Below are 15,312 nucleotides of genomic sequence, written 5' to 3'. Positions count from 1 at the left end.
CTGCCTGTCTTAGCCACCACCATATGACCAGCATTTCAAATACTAGCAAGCACACAATATACATTCAATTATTTGATGAATGAATGAATGATAGGCACTTATATTTTAATGCTAAATATGATGGAAAGTAACACTGAGTATATGGTTTACGCAACAGACTGTGTACCAAAAAACATGAGAGATAAAAATTATATTGCTTCTCTCTCAGAACATCCCAAAATATCGTATCTATTTTATTCTAAGCAATAAAATATATGAGAAGGTAAATTTGACCGTGAATGGAAGGAAAAGGAAGAAACACCCCTGAAGATGAATCTAAATACATCTCAGTGAAGATATAAATGATCAAAATGACATAAAAATGTTTATCTTATTTTTACTAACCTCAGGGAGGTCTGGAAATATAGGCAGATTTTACAGAATTTGAACAGTGTGGGATTTAATTAATTAGGGCATATACATAAACAAAATGTCAGACAAATTTTCCACAAAACATCTCTAAAATTATGAGTAATGTTTTTACTGTTTGTCTTGCTATATAAGATCTAGAAACATACTTAATTAAGAGGCTAAGAGGAAGCAGATCTTAATCTCTTCTCCATAAAAGGCAATCTCAAAATAAGAAATTCAGTCTCTAGTCAAGTTTTCACACACTCTATGGAAAGTATTCTCTGCCAGTTCAGTGTTACCAAAAAAAAAAAAAAAAAAGCAAAACAAAACAAATAAACAAACAAAAATCAGGGGAGGAAATGTTAAAATCTGAACTCTTGATGAATAATTTAATGTATAAAACTCCTAAAGACCTTATGTAGGACATTATTTATTAACAAATTCTTCTGAAATCTGATGAAGAAAAATCAGTTAATACACAGGTATATTTTCAAAACAATATTTTCAAAACATGTTATTATTCTCTTAACATGCCCATGTAGAAGCCAAAACTGAAAAGATTAATGAACAAGGAAACCTCTTACAAACCCAAATGGAGAGATGTTCTACAGAATACCTGGACTATACTCTTCCGGTACATCAAGGACAAGAACACAATAGTACAGTTGAAGAAGTATTCCATCTTGAGACTAAGAAGACAAGTAAACAAATGAAGGGCAAAATCCTTAAACTGATGTTGAAGGGAGGTGCCCAGATAGCTATGCAGGAAATTACTAGAACAGATGAAATTTGAACATAGACCCTGAGCTAAATGACAGCATTCTAACATTGTTAAATTTCCTATTTTTTTAATTGTACCATGATTCTTTAGAAAAATTTTCTTATTCTTCAGGAACACAAACCAACTAGGGATAAACAGGAAAAAATGGATGGATGGATGGATGGATGGATCGATCGATCGATCCATCGATCAATCTATCAATTGACTGGCCTAATGAAAAATTTCAAAGACTGTCAAGTGAAACAGAAACTTCACTCATGTCAGTGATTAGAATAACAATAAGTAACTAGTAAACAGATGTGTCAAAGATAGAACCATATGCTATAAGACATAAATCAATAAAAATCACAACATCTGCTGTTTTAAGTTCTAACAATATATTATTATTTCAATAGATGAAACCTTATAAAAATTGAAATTGAAATATAAAGATTTATTGAAGTAAAAACTAAATATAAAGATTTATTCAATAAAATATACCACGACATCATTTCAATTTTAAGTTAAAAACATAATTGGAGGATTTAAACCACAAAATAGTCCACAGAAATCAAATTCCAGACATAGATTGATAAGTTAAATCTTTACTCACTGTCCTTAAAAATTTTGATTTTTAAACTGAAACACTAATAATAAAATTATAGTAATACAACATGCAGCTTTGGGGTGGTTATTACATCATTCTTACTTTATAGAGAAAGAAAAGAAGCTTATAGAGATTAAGTATCTTGCCCAAAATTTAAACAGTAGTCTGTGACAAATGTTCAAAGATTATAAGAGCCTGCCTTCCCTTGCTCCTTGGACAAAACTTTATGCCAGGATGGGAAATTTTTTCTTTATGTAACACTTCCAATCTTAGTATAAAGCTTGAACATGTCTACATTACTGCCAATGTTACTTTCAAAATTCCTATAGTTTATATATAATAATTAGCATCTTAAGGTGGAGAATGACATTGGTAGAAAAAACTCAAAGCTAAAATATTTCTTGCTTTTTCATTACTTGTAGAAAGGGCAAAATTCAAGATACACACACATACATGTATACCTGCACTTATTACGTGTGTGAGTGTGTGTGTGTGTGTGTGTGTGTGTACGCACGTGCATGCACATGCATGCATGCTCATCTAGATATTATATTGGTTTCAGGCATGTAGTAGGTTCCAAATCACTGGGCAATACTCAGACCCCAAATAATGTGCTCCGATTTCTTGTTTATTTCCTTTGCAACCTGTCTCTCCTCACAATGCAACAAACTGTGACTATTTGGGACATACCAATATTAAAGTGCATCTTAAGGAATGACATACAGGACATAGCTATACCAAAGCAGAAAAAGAAGAAAAACCTCTTTTAAAAATTTTTTTGGTCAAGGTTCAGCTGAGGAAATCTACTGACCCACTTTGAAATTAAAATGCTTTTTTAGCACAGACACACACAGGGAATTTTCCACTGAGGTTGTACATAGTAGCATATCAAAGCTCTACCAATGACACCCGAATCACCATCCCCAAGGCAAGAATATGCATGCTGCATTTCGGCAGCTCACTAATTACCCCGAATTTATCTTAACCTTAAATCTTTAAAGAAAAATTATGATTATAGGAAATCCAAGTTTGCAATTAAACTAGAATATCATAATCATTTCTAGGAGTCATCTCAGTTTCTTTTTTTTTTTTTTTTGCAGTATTCCTGACTTATCGTTACATATGCAATCATCGTAACAGTAATCTTCACTTTCAAAGTGGTATCAACTTAATATTACGAAGACATAAGAGACAAGTCATTACTTTCATTATCGTGAACTGAGACATTTCGACCAATTTATGGCAGATATTGTGCATGTAATATAATGTTATTATGGAACAAAGAAATTTGATGACATATCCATGTTTTTACTCACCAGTTGTTTCCACAATGCCTTCTAGGATGACGACAATCTCGAACTGTTCACTTTGCATGCTTCGCTGGGATAGGTCATAAAAGGGGCTTTTGGCATCGATCACGTGGCAAATTGTGAGGGGGGAAACAAGAAAAAGTTGATCTGCCCCTGTACTAAAACCTACATCCAGTTCAAGTTGGTCAAGGGGAAGGAACTCACCCTCAGGTGTCTGCCGAGACTAGACAAGCACACAGAAAAAGAGAAGAAATCACCACTTGTACTGAAATTTTCAAGGCAGCCCAACAGTAATTTACATCATTGCCAACATTCTGCACTATCAATCATCTGCAACAAAATCCAAACAAATCATTATGCAGCTATGTTCTAGCAAATGGGCCGAAATCCCACATAGCTCATGGGGAACATACATGCATTATTTATAATATACGACTTACTATAATTACCATTCCCTAACTCATGAGCTTTGGAGAAATGCCTGGTCCAACAATGGCTGTTAGCACAAACTGTGGAACTGAGTGTACATGGCTACTGCTTGACATAAATCACTCCAGGATAACTCACTGCATGCCAGATTTGTTTTCCTCACAAAGCAAATAAGTAAGCAATTCTTTGGAAGTTTGTTGAAGCTGAAAAAGGTTGATCATAATTTAAGAAGAGATTTATTGCATCGTTACAAAGCAAAACAACAATTTTTCTAGGACTTTTGTAAGGTAATAAATTGATATAAACTTTTATATTAAAGTGAAGATGTTATATTATGTATCCGACAGCTCACATAATATAAGGAAAAGGCATATGCTGTTAGCTGATGGCTTTCAAACTCCTAATAGTATACTGTATTAAAGTGTTTAGCTCTCTATTTTATGAAATTTAAGACACACTGTAAAAATTGTGCCAAACTGAAGTTTTTTAATCAAAATGCAATTAGAAATCTATACTGGGTAAACTTACAATTTACCAAAACTTTCATAAGTTGGTGGCATTCAGTATAAGTAGAAATCATCATAAAACTTAAATTGCTTACATGATAACAGTCTGAAAGATTAATTAAAACTGACTATTAACAATTAGCAAACCATGCAAGTAAACTTCTTTCTGTTCTATTCATTCTCACTTTATTTTCCATATCTGTTCCTTAGAAGGATCATGTATAATAAAACATTTGTTTAATTTAAATGATGATGCCAGTAAAAAGGGTTAAATAGTTGCATACAGAAAAATGTGAGGGAAATGGGGCTTGGAAGAATCCAATATATTTAACAGACTCTGCCAAGCTAATTTAACAAACAAAACAATCTGTAACACTGGTCTGTCCAATGAAGTGGCAATTTAAAGACAAAATCCTTACTTTCAGGGTTCCAAGAAATACAATTGCTTTTTATGCGGAATAAATGAGTCTGAAAACACTGAGAAATATGGTTTAGTAAGATGTCCTCTGTGGCAAAATGGAACCAAGCGAGCGGTAGACTGTTAGGGCAGTGATTGCTGCCGAGTCTCAACGGCAAAATCAGTCAATTAGGCAGGCTACTTTGTATTTAGTGATACTCAGGAATTTTGTTTGTGTAGAAAAAATTCAATGAAATACTGAGCTATGACTTGTGAGCAGTTGAGGAGGAGAAGGAGAAGAAGAAGAGGAGGAGGAGGAGGAGGAGGAGGAAGAGGAGTAAGGGGAGGAGGAGGAGGGAAGAAGGGGAATGTATTGGGGAAGGAGGGGGAGGAGGAAGAAGAGAAGAAAAGGGAATGGGAGGAGGAGGAGAAATAATAATCATAATCATAATCACCACAATAATAATAATGATTCTGACAAGAAAAAAATCCAGGGAAAAACCTGATAGTCCAAAAATAAAAAGAGTAGTTCTAACAACCAATGTTGGAGAAAACGAGACATTTCTAAGCCAGTAGAGTTACCTATGCTTCTAAATTCATTCTCAAATTAGTAAAACATGAATGAGACTAGCACTGTTCCAACTCTAGAAATGCATAACAAGTATTCATTAATATTACAAAATAAAAGCCAAAAACAAAACAAAAACAAATAAATACAAAAACCCTAAGTCATTGTTCTCTCACCTAGTAAGAAACAGGTGCTATATAAACACAAGGTGGTATTCTGGTGTTTATAATTAGTGAACAGAATTTAGGTCGTTTCACTATTCTAAGCTCTGCTTTTTCTGTACTAAATGGAAACGTTCCCAAAAATAATTCGTTAAGAACTCAATTCTCCATTTATTTTAAAATAATTCTCCCCCAAAAGATGTTTTTCTAATTTTTATGTATATAAATCAAAACTAAAATTAATAAATATATATATATATATATATATATATATATAAAATTAATCCCTTCCTTTCTATACCTGTGCCCCATTCTAAAAGGCTGTAATCTATTAACTTTTATATTCTCTGATCATTCAACAAACCATAAAGGGATGTGGCCTAAAAACAAGCTTTCAGGAGAATGCCAACCTAGAATAAGAAATATTCCATTTTTAGCAAATCAGTTTATTCACATAGAGGTAATTTAGAGTGAAATACGTAGGAGTCTGTTCCGTTCAGACTCCATACATGTTCTGATTTTAAAAATTTGTTCAAAATTATGCCTATGTATAATTATACCTATGTTCCCCCTCCCCAAATGCTTTATATGCTATCCAAGTCATAGAAGAAACAAAGTTGACAACTGTACCTATTATGTTACACTATGTGGAAAGTAACACTTTCCTTACTTTGAAAGATGTTTTCCATGCTTACATATTTTTCAGATAAAATTCCCTGCATACTCATTGAAAATTATTTTCCAGTGAATGCCATATAATTTAACCTTTCTTTAAATTGCTCTGAGACACCATAGGTGTCCACAATTTTATCCTTTGGGTCTTCTTCCTTCATGGTAGGCCAACAAATATTTCAACTATAAATATGCTCACCTCCCTGATTTTTGTTCACTTCTCTAACCCTGCGATAGACTGGGAAGCCTATCAATCACTGTGAAGTAAATAGAAAGATGTTCTATTTAGAGGAGTGAAGGGTGTGGTTTGAGTATGGCAGGTGCTTACAGTACTGCAATTGTTTGAAGTCTGAGCTCCTGGCTAGAGCAAGGTTATCTTATCAGTGCTCAGCCAAATACTTACAATGTTCCAGAAACCTACATACACTTACCAAATACATTTTCAGAAGCACACACATTTTACTATAGGCTTACAAGGAATTCTAATCTAGGCTTTTCTAATTCTGGTGCAATTCCAGAGATTTTTCTGGAACAAAGAGGGGAAAAACCCTATGTTAGTTCTAAGTCTCTCAACTTGTATAAGTGGAGTGAGAGAACTTTTGTTCAAGGAACTGTGATATACACATGTAAGTGAAAAAGGAAATACAGAAAAGAGTTAGGTATGTGACTTCATAAAATTAAAATGTGCTCTCTATCTTGAGTATATGATAAATCAGTAGCATTGATATTCCATCAGTTTCAAGTTTTCTTATTTAGCTATCAATTACCATATCTCACCCAGGAATTTTTGTAACAGGCAAAAAAATTGTAGATAAAAATCAAGCTAACCTTTCTTTACTATGTCACCTTAAGAATTTTGAGAAGAAATCCTTCATTAATAGAGCAGTTTGCTTATGGTCCACATTATTTCCTTTAGCTCTACAAACCTCCTAATCCTAAAGGGTATGCAGAACCATGATCATTTCCTAGATAAAAATGTATAAATAAATACAGTCAGGATCAATAATAATTAAAAATAATTGCTAGAGACTAAGATTGATGTTAGTAAATTGTTAAAATTTCTAAAAATCTGATAACTACGGTTAACTTTTTCTGATGAAATAATCATTTAGATCATAAAATGATTCAATAAGAAAGTGAGAAAGAGGTCCAAAAAAAAAAAAAAGTTCATGGAAAATTTGACATTCTCAAAAATTTAGAACTCAGTTTAAAAACACAAGGACCTGAGAATGACTTCCATAAAACTTTTATTCTCATTTGCATGGAATTTTGGGAAGAAAATAGGCACCTTTCTGCCATTTTAAAGCCTTTCTGGTTGACTGCATTATAACAAATTCTGAGTTAACAAAAAAATTAAAGAAATCTAAGGCTTAAAGTTTAAGTTTACTGTATGAAAATTATAAGTAGAACATGTAGCAATAATTTCTAAGTTATCCTTTAGTATAAAAATTTTGCTATTTAAAAGTTGTATTTTTATGATATACATTTTAATTATATATAAAATGACTCTGAACTCCCATAAAGTCTAAAAGAGACCTACAAGATAATCAATTACAAATTCTGACTAAAAGTGGAAAAGAGATTCAAAAGTCACAGATGCCTGAAAGGGACTATCAATGTCATGGACTTTATAGACAAATAGTTTTCATATTACAGATGAAGACTGTTGAGTACATGTCCAAAGACACACTGCATGCACACGTGCACACACACACACACACACATACACAGAGCTCTGAGATGCACATTTAGAACTGCCCTGGCAGACCTACATTTGGCCATCCTCCTCTGAGATATTTGCGACCAGTTGTCCACATTCATTCAACAGGAACACACTGCACCAATACAATCAATCTCTTTGCAGCCTTTCTCCCATCTCTCCAACCCATAACAGTGTTCTAATTATAACCACTGTACTCTTTCCTAGCTCGGAGGGAGGCTAGGGGAATTTTGAAAAGAACATTTAATCACTACCATCTGATTCATGAGATGTTCCTCTATCATATTCCAAGGCTTGTCCAGTGCCCGACTACCTTCGACAAGTCCCCACTGGAAAAGGCCAGTGGTTAGGAAAGGAAAAGAGACAAAAAGAGGCTAAGACGGAGAGAGCAAGCCCTTTTGGCCTCCAGCCTCCTGCCATTTTATCTGTAATTTCATTTCTCCTCTTTAAACATGCAGAGTGTGTGTGTGTGTGTGTGTGTGTGTGTGTGTGTGTGTGTGTGTTGTGTGTGCGTGTCGAATATATGCTGAAGACACAAAGAACGTAAAATGAGGTCGGAGTGCTATCTGCAAGCTAAAATTAGGAAATAAACCAAAAGCAGGTACAAGAATAAGCAACGAAAATGTCCTGTGACTCGAAGCAGTTCTGGCAATGGTTTTGGGACTCAGATCAAAATTCAAGTCCGGTACAGGAGAGTGTGGACCTGACCTAGAATTTTTTCTGGACTGTTTATAACTACATTGCACATTTCTTCTGGCTCCATAAGCTTGAACTCCTATCAATACTCGGGTAGAAAAAATATGACCAACATCAAGCCTTAAATAAAAAATTTTAATGCTGAGATAATCATCCATAAATATGTTTATTTTTATGACAAGAAAGTACCTGATAGAATGGAATGGAATTTGTCTTGTAATAAATTGTGTGAGGTTTTTATACCATTCAAATGAAGGAACAGGTTTATAAGTCCTTGAGGGCCTTTTATGGAATTTATAACTGTGGACAGAATTTGTAACCCTACATGCACATTTCCCCTCCTACTCACCAAACACCCTCAAATCCACCAAATGCTTTTCCCTACTTCTCTTTATCATTTGTTCTTACCTACTGCTGTTTATTTGTGGGTCTTTATGTCCCTTATTTCTGTTCACACTGTTCCCCTGAGTACAAGCCACTCTGTACTTTTCAGGAACCATATTAAAAATAAAACAAAACAAAGCAAACAAAACAACATATCACTACTACTTTTTAAAAGAATGAGAATTCTGCTTAAAAAAAAACAAAAACAAAACAAAACAAGTCCTGTACCTATTGGAGAATTATTGTACTTGTGTTGAAGAAAGCAAAGCTAGGCCAAGTAGGAACTGTGCTTTCTTTTTAAAGACATAATGAATCCACCTAAAAAAAAAAAAAAAAAAAAATCAACGATTATAGGATCTAGCCCCTAGAATTCTGGGGAACTCAGTTTTAGGCTTTTTGAATATTCTTACTGATAGTTTGTATAATATTCAGAAGAACAGTGTTTATTAGATATTCATTTGTGGATTTAATTTTTTAAAAGGAGATGACTAATTATCTCAAGATCAAAACAAAATTGGCCAAGTCCAATTGCTGGAAAGAGTCAGTCATACAAAATAAAGTCACATAGAGGCAAACACATAACTGCATTTCAGTGCAAGGTATGAAATGGAGACAAATAATAATAAATACATGAAAAAAAATCAGGAATCATGTGGTCCAGAAATCATTGTGGTTAAAAGATTAACAAAAGGTTAGGACATGTGAAGAGGATGAAGAACTTATTGGTTTAAAGACAACAATTTTGTTTTTTATTGCATCTGAACTTGCTCACGTTCATATGGGGAAACTAGACAGCATCCAAACTGAGTATTCATAGAAAGAAAATTTTATTTATAAAGGTAATACAAAAAGAATATATATGATACATCAGAAGGTGATTGCACACCAGTACCTTTCAATAAGTGAAAGTTAAGGGTTGCATAGCTGCTCTCCTAGGAAAGAGAGATAACTATAGGGGCGCCTGGGTGGCTCAGTTGGTTAAGTGTCTGACTTCAGCTCAGGTCATGATCTCGGGGTCTATGAGTTCGAGCCCAGCATCAGGCTCTGGGCTGACAGCTCAGAGCCTAGAGCCTGATTCAGATTCTGTGTCTCCCTCTCTCTCTGCTCCCCCCCCCCACACTCTGTCTCTCTCTGTCTCTCAAAGATAAATAAATGTTAAAAAATTTAAAAAAAGAAAGATAACTATATGCAATGAATAACAATATGAAGAAATACAATTACCCTTCTGTGAGAAAAATGTATCTTTATTTCTACATTTCAAAACATGTATCCAATAATAATTGCTTTTAAATTTACTTTATGTAAATATAGTTTGACTGGGTGCCTATAATAAACACATGATGGCTTCTGAATAATAAGTTAGTGAATTATTGAATAATGTATCAAGAAATATTATTTAAATCTTCCCTAACAAGGTGTACATCAAGGGCAGTCAACTATTAGTGTTAGATTTGTAGAAAAGAGTGAGATTTCCGTATCCTTTAAATCCAACACTAAATTACAGGGTCCAGAGTTAGAGCCATCAGCCTCAAGTTTAGGAATTTTTATTAAAACTTTCAACTGGAAGATACATTAATTTAACATGAGTAGGCTATGTATTAGTCCCTATAGTGTAGTTTTCTTTTTTTTAAAGAAAGGTACCTAAAATAAATTGAAAATTCAAAAAAAAAAGAAAATTCAAATAAAACATTAATATGGAGATGAGAAGAGGAAAAGAGAAAATATCCATTTTAAAAGAACTTTCTGTAGCTATATTTAAAAAAATTATACATTTTAAAGAATAACTTTCAATTATATCCTTCAATTTTTATTTAATATGTCCTTTTTTTCCTGAGAAAAAAACCAACCACTGCAGGCATAAAGTTGGAAGATGCATATTTGAATACCGAAATAAACTGCAGTATTTGCAAGGTTGAAAGACAGGAACAGAGTTGAAATAAAATTTTGCTTTCACATAGGGGTGTGTGGTTGGCTCAATAGATAGAGCATGTGACTCTTGATCTGAGGGTCCTGACCTCAAGCCCCATGTTGGGGTTAGAGATTACTTAAAAAAAAATTGCTTTAATACAAGACAGAGAAGTTTTATAAAAAAAAAAAAAAAAAAAAAAAAAAAAAAACTTTAATCAAAACTTAGAAAATTAAAAAGTATGCACGTAAAATTCATAGTAGCAAGGATAAGAAAGACATATCCATGTTCTTACTGTCTTCCCCAAAACAGAAATTACTTTACAATCATTAAATAATACTAATACTGAAAAATAAGTTTTTATTCAAAAATAAGGAAACAATAGAAAAAATATAAATTAAATTAGATAATAGAAAGAACACAGACTAGAATTATCATTGATGATTATGTTTTTTGTTGCCTTAAGATTCCAAATTTCTGTATACCAAAAAAATACATCTTATATTTAAAATGTCACAGAGGTTAAAAGAGGAAGCTAAATATGTGTAATAATATTTAACAAGAAGACTGCATAAGACTGATATCAAAGCATTTTAGTTATTACTTGAAGATTATGGTACAGCTCCTCTTTCAAAATATAGTTGGCTGTCTTAGGTCACTTCATCTCAGTCCCTAAGAGAAAATGAGAGTAACTTATTAAGGGCAAATCTCCCCTCTAATTTTGTTGAATGTTATTAGTTCCCTAATAAACAGGACTCCTTTTTAATGAAGTCTAAGGAACTGACAAGAAATATGAGAATTCATTTTAATTACCATGGCTACAGGAAAAATCAACTCAAACAAACTACACTAATTGGCTGGCTAAAGAGCTGACCAACCCACATCACAGAAAGCAGGACATTTCACCAAAATTTTGTTGAAGTATAAACTGACACCACATGTCAATTATTTTTACTTCTAACACTGATCTCTTCTAACAAATCATAAGAATTTTATAAGAATATTAGGTATATTAAACAGATGTTGTTTTATCACCTTGTGTTAATATAGCACCCTGATCCAAATTTGCCAATGCCATACATTTTTTATTATTATTTTTTTAATCAGGACACTCCTTAAGGTATATGTGGTACATGACCTTTGCGTAAAAATTACAAGTGTCCTGAACCACTGTTAGACTGGATACTTCAGATTCATTGTACCTTTGTAAAAACAAAACAAAACAAAACACACACACACACAAACAACAACAAAAAACTGATACGTAGATTAATTCTAATTATTCTCGCTTTGTTAAAATTTCATAAAGCCTAGAAACATCTAAAATATGTTGCCTCCAAAGACACTTGTTTTAATAAATGATTTTATATATTTGAAAAACTAAAGAACAGCAATAAGTGACCTTTAAAGCCTAATTTTACATTTCTAATATCCAATCAATATGGCAAACTATTCTTCAGTAAGAATCTCAAAGTGTCACATAAACATGAATTCCTTGACAGAGAAGTTTGCACTATATGAATAAGGTTTTCCTGTCTTCCAGGTAGCTTACCTAAAGAGAGAGATTATACATCTTGATCTATTCATACAAACAGGCACATGCAAATAACATCACTGCAATAAACATGTCTACAACACAACTGCTTAGCCTAATCCACACAACTCACTTTAATGCAACATGCTAAGTTATACAAAAGTATGCAGTTCACTGAAGCTAATGCAAAGAACATGATTTCAAATTATTGATTCAGTTATCTTAATGAATAGGCACATCAAAACAAAGTTCAAAGTTTGCCACTAATCTGTGCAGAAGTTAGTATTTGTTACTGTCCATGGCATAGCAAATACATGTAATGATGTGGACTGACTAGACAACTGAGCTATGTTAACTCTAACACTTTACTGAGCAACATGATGAAAATTAGGGTTAAGATCTTATAAATAAATAATGAAAATGACACAAGAGCCAAACTTTTTAAAAGCACTTTTAACTACAATGTAAGTTGAGGCTGTTTAAAACAATACACTTGCAGGGTGGAATTGAAATTTCAAAGGCAAAATTTCAACTTAAAGATTTACCAGATTTCATTTTATTAATGCTAAATTCTGAATCTGGCTATTGTTCTCTATGCAATCTTAGACAACTTTTTAAGATTTTATTTGAAGTCATCTTTTTCAATTTATGAACATTTGAAAACTACCTAAGGCAAATACCTCAAAAAGTTGAATTGGAAAAAAAAAATTGTTGAAATAAATGACACATGGAGAGAGAACTGAGCTTTTTATTCCTCATTCCCAGGCTCTAATTGGGTGAGTGATTAGGGTGGGCTTCTCGTTTGTACTGGTGCCCTCTAAGGACTAGATGGACTTTGCTTTAATAAACACTCCACGTGCAATCTGTTCTAGCATTTACACTACTGATGGTAAGAAGCAATCTTCTTTAATGGATGCTGAAAAGCTTCAAGTGAAATCTGTAATTGACAAAGGTTTCACAGAAACGGGCAATTAAGAATAAAATTAAGGAGACGCTCTACAGGAAAAGCACTCAAGCTTTCACAGAATACTACTACTCCAGGAAAATATTTAGTAAAAATAAAAATATAAAAGGACCAAGTATTGTTTCTTCCACATTATTAACTACTTCTGAGGTCACTGCACTTGTTAAAAAGATGACCACAGAGTTAATGTTAGCCTAAAGAAATAATCCACCTGCTAATACTCTTAGGAGGAAAAAGAAGAAAAAGTAAAGAAAAGCCTTAAGTGAAAGTTAAAGCAAGTTCAAAACCGATTTCTTCAAAATAAAAGCTGCTCGGTTTTAGTACCTCAAGATTGGTGGAGTAGTGTATTGACAACAAATCAAAAACTCTTTAAAGAGCGCAGCGGTAAGGGTAGGGAGAACAAGGCACTCTAGCTCAAGGCTCCAGGAACCAACACCACTGCGTAAGTGTTACTAATCCAGAAAGTGATAAAAACACATCCGAATTATTAATATAAGTAAGAGCACGAGAGTGAATGGCAAAGGAACAGAAGTCAGCTATGCTCTCATTGCCCAACCCTCCACCTCTTGCCTTTCCCCCACCCCGCGCCCTCTAGGAGGTTTACCTGTGTGATAGGTTAGACTAAAAGTCTGGGGATAGTTCTCAGGTGAGCCAATCTCCGCCTTTGAGGGTTGGCGGGAGCCTGGTGAGAAGGGGCGGGTAACACTTACTTTGAGCAGCTTACAGCGGATCTGCGCGGAGACCATGTGGCTGTTGCGCAGGTTGCCCACCCGGAACATGAGCGTGAGTTTTCCGTCCCTCATGGAGATCACCGCGTGCTCGCTAAACATCAGGGTCTCCGCGCGCTTCTTGGGCTGGGACATCTTGATGAACATGCAGCCGATGAGGAAGGCGTCCACGATGGAGCCCAGAATGGACTGGAAGAGGAAGAGGATGATGCCCTCGGGGCACTTGTCGGTGATGTAGCGGTAGCCATAGCCGATGGTAGCCTCGGTCTCGATGAAGAAGAGGAAGGCGGAGGGGAAGTTGTAGACATTGGCCACGCAGGGCGTGTAGTTGCCGACGTGGGCTTTGTTCAGGTCGCCCCGAGTGTAGGCGATCACCCACCACATGGACGCCATGAAGAGCCAGGCCACGGTGTAGGTGAGGATGAAGATGAAGAGGTTCCAGCGCCACTTGAGGTCCACCAGGGTGGTGAAGAGGTCCGAGAGGTAGCGGCTCGTCTCGCTGCCCAGGTTGCCGTGCTGCACATTGCACCGGCCGTTCTTGTCCACGAACCGCTGCCGCTTCTTCTTGGGCACAAGCTGCTGCTGCGGGCCCTGGCCCGGCCCCTGGGGCTGCAAGCCCGACCCGCTGGACGAGGTGGTCACTACCTGGTAATCGTCCCCAAATTTCCTTCGGAGTGCAGACATAATACGGAGGGGCGAGCCAGATTCAAACGCGAAGCGAAGGCGCAGGGGCCGAGCGCTGCAAACCAGCACCAATGAGGAGGTGGGGGCGGGGGAGAATGGGGGGACAAAAGCGAGCGCGCCAGGGGTGGGGGGCGCACCCGGCCGGGAGCTGCGCTCTCTGCCCCCTGCGGACTCCTCTCCTCCCCTGGGACAGAGGCTTTCTCTCCAAGCTGAGTCTTAAAACAAAAAAAGTGTTCTCGCGCACTCAAGGCAGGAGGGATGCAGGGACCAGAAACCCAAGCGCAATTTTGCCTCCAAGGTTTTCGAGGCTTCTCTTTTTTTCCCCCACCATCGGCATCCCGGGCCACCTCTTGCCTTGCCACAGCCCTCCTCTGCGGCAGCACTCCCAAACTGACTTTTAAAATTAATGAGTTGACCGGCGAGTCCCACCCCACCTGCCAACTCGCCAGGCTGCCGAAACTGCGCTACCTGCTCGGACCAGACCCTCCCCCCCTCCCCGCCGCTACCCGATCGCCCGCCCCCCGGAACAGCTCCCGGCTCCCCCCCGCCCGGCACTCCCGCCTCCTATCTTTTGGCCAAAATCCCGCCCAGAGGCATGTCTGCCGGGCACTGGTGCAACACCCCCCACCCACGCCCTCCGGGCTCTGAGTCCCCCGCTCCGGACTCCAGAGACGCTCCCGCCTGGCGTCCGCGGGCCGCAGAGTTTCCGCGGGCGCCCCCAGGGCCCTCCGACGGACTCTCAAAGGCCCCCAGGCCGCCCCCGCGCACAGCCGAGACGCGGCGGTGCGCGAAACCCGAGCACTCACCCACCGGGAGGGGGCAGGAGGCGGCGCAGCGGGCGGCAGCGGCAGCCTGGCCTCGCGCTTGGCGCTCACGGCTGTTTTCCTCGCCCCCAC

The 15,312-nt window shown here is 36.7% G+C and overlaps 1 protein-coding gene across 3 annotated transcripts in view; it reads right to left on the bottom strand.

The window, feature by feature from the left end:
• KCNJ3 (potassium inwardly rectifying channel subfamily J member 3) overlaps positions 1-14,883 on the bottom strand; it is a 154,240-nt gene extending 139,357 nt beyond the window's left edge. The window contains exons 1-2 of one of the 3 annotated variants that reach the window (XM_003990778.6): positions 13,715-14,872; positions 3,074-3,290 (exon numbers count right to left, since the gene is read on the bottom strand). In XM_003990778.6, the coding sequence (XP_003990827.1) occupies positions 3,074-3,290; positions 13,715-14,416 (919 nt within the window). In that variant the 5' untranslated portion in view covers positions 14,417-14,872. Of the gene's footprint in view, positions 1-3,073; positions 3,291-13,714 lie in introns of all 3 variants that reach the window. The other 2 variants (XR_002161465.3, XM_019838121.3) reach the window with 2 other exon arrangements.
• Positions 14,884-15,312: the final 429 nt, after the last annotated feature.

This window comes from Felis catus, chromosome C1 (assembly GCF_018350175.1).
Source record: "Felis catus isolate Fca126 chromosome C1, F.catus_Fca126_mat1.0, whole genome shotgun sequence".
Taxonomy (NCBI): domain Eukaryota; kingdom Metazoa; phylum Chordata; class Mammalia; order Carnivora; family Felidae; genus Felis; species Felis catus.
The sequence above is the reverse complement of the archived record's forward strand: the minus strand, read 5'-3'. Positions and strand labels throughout refer to the sequence as shown.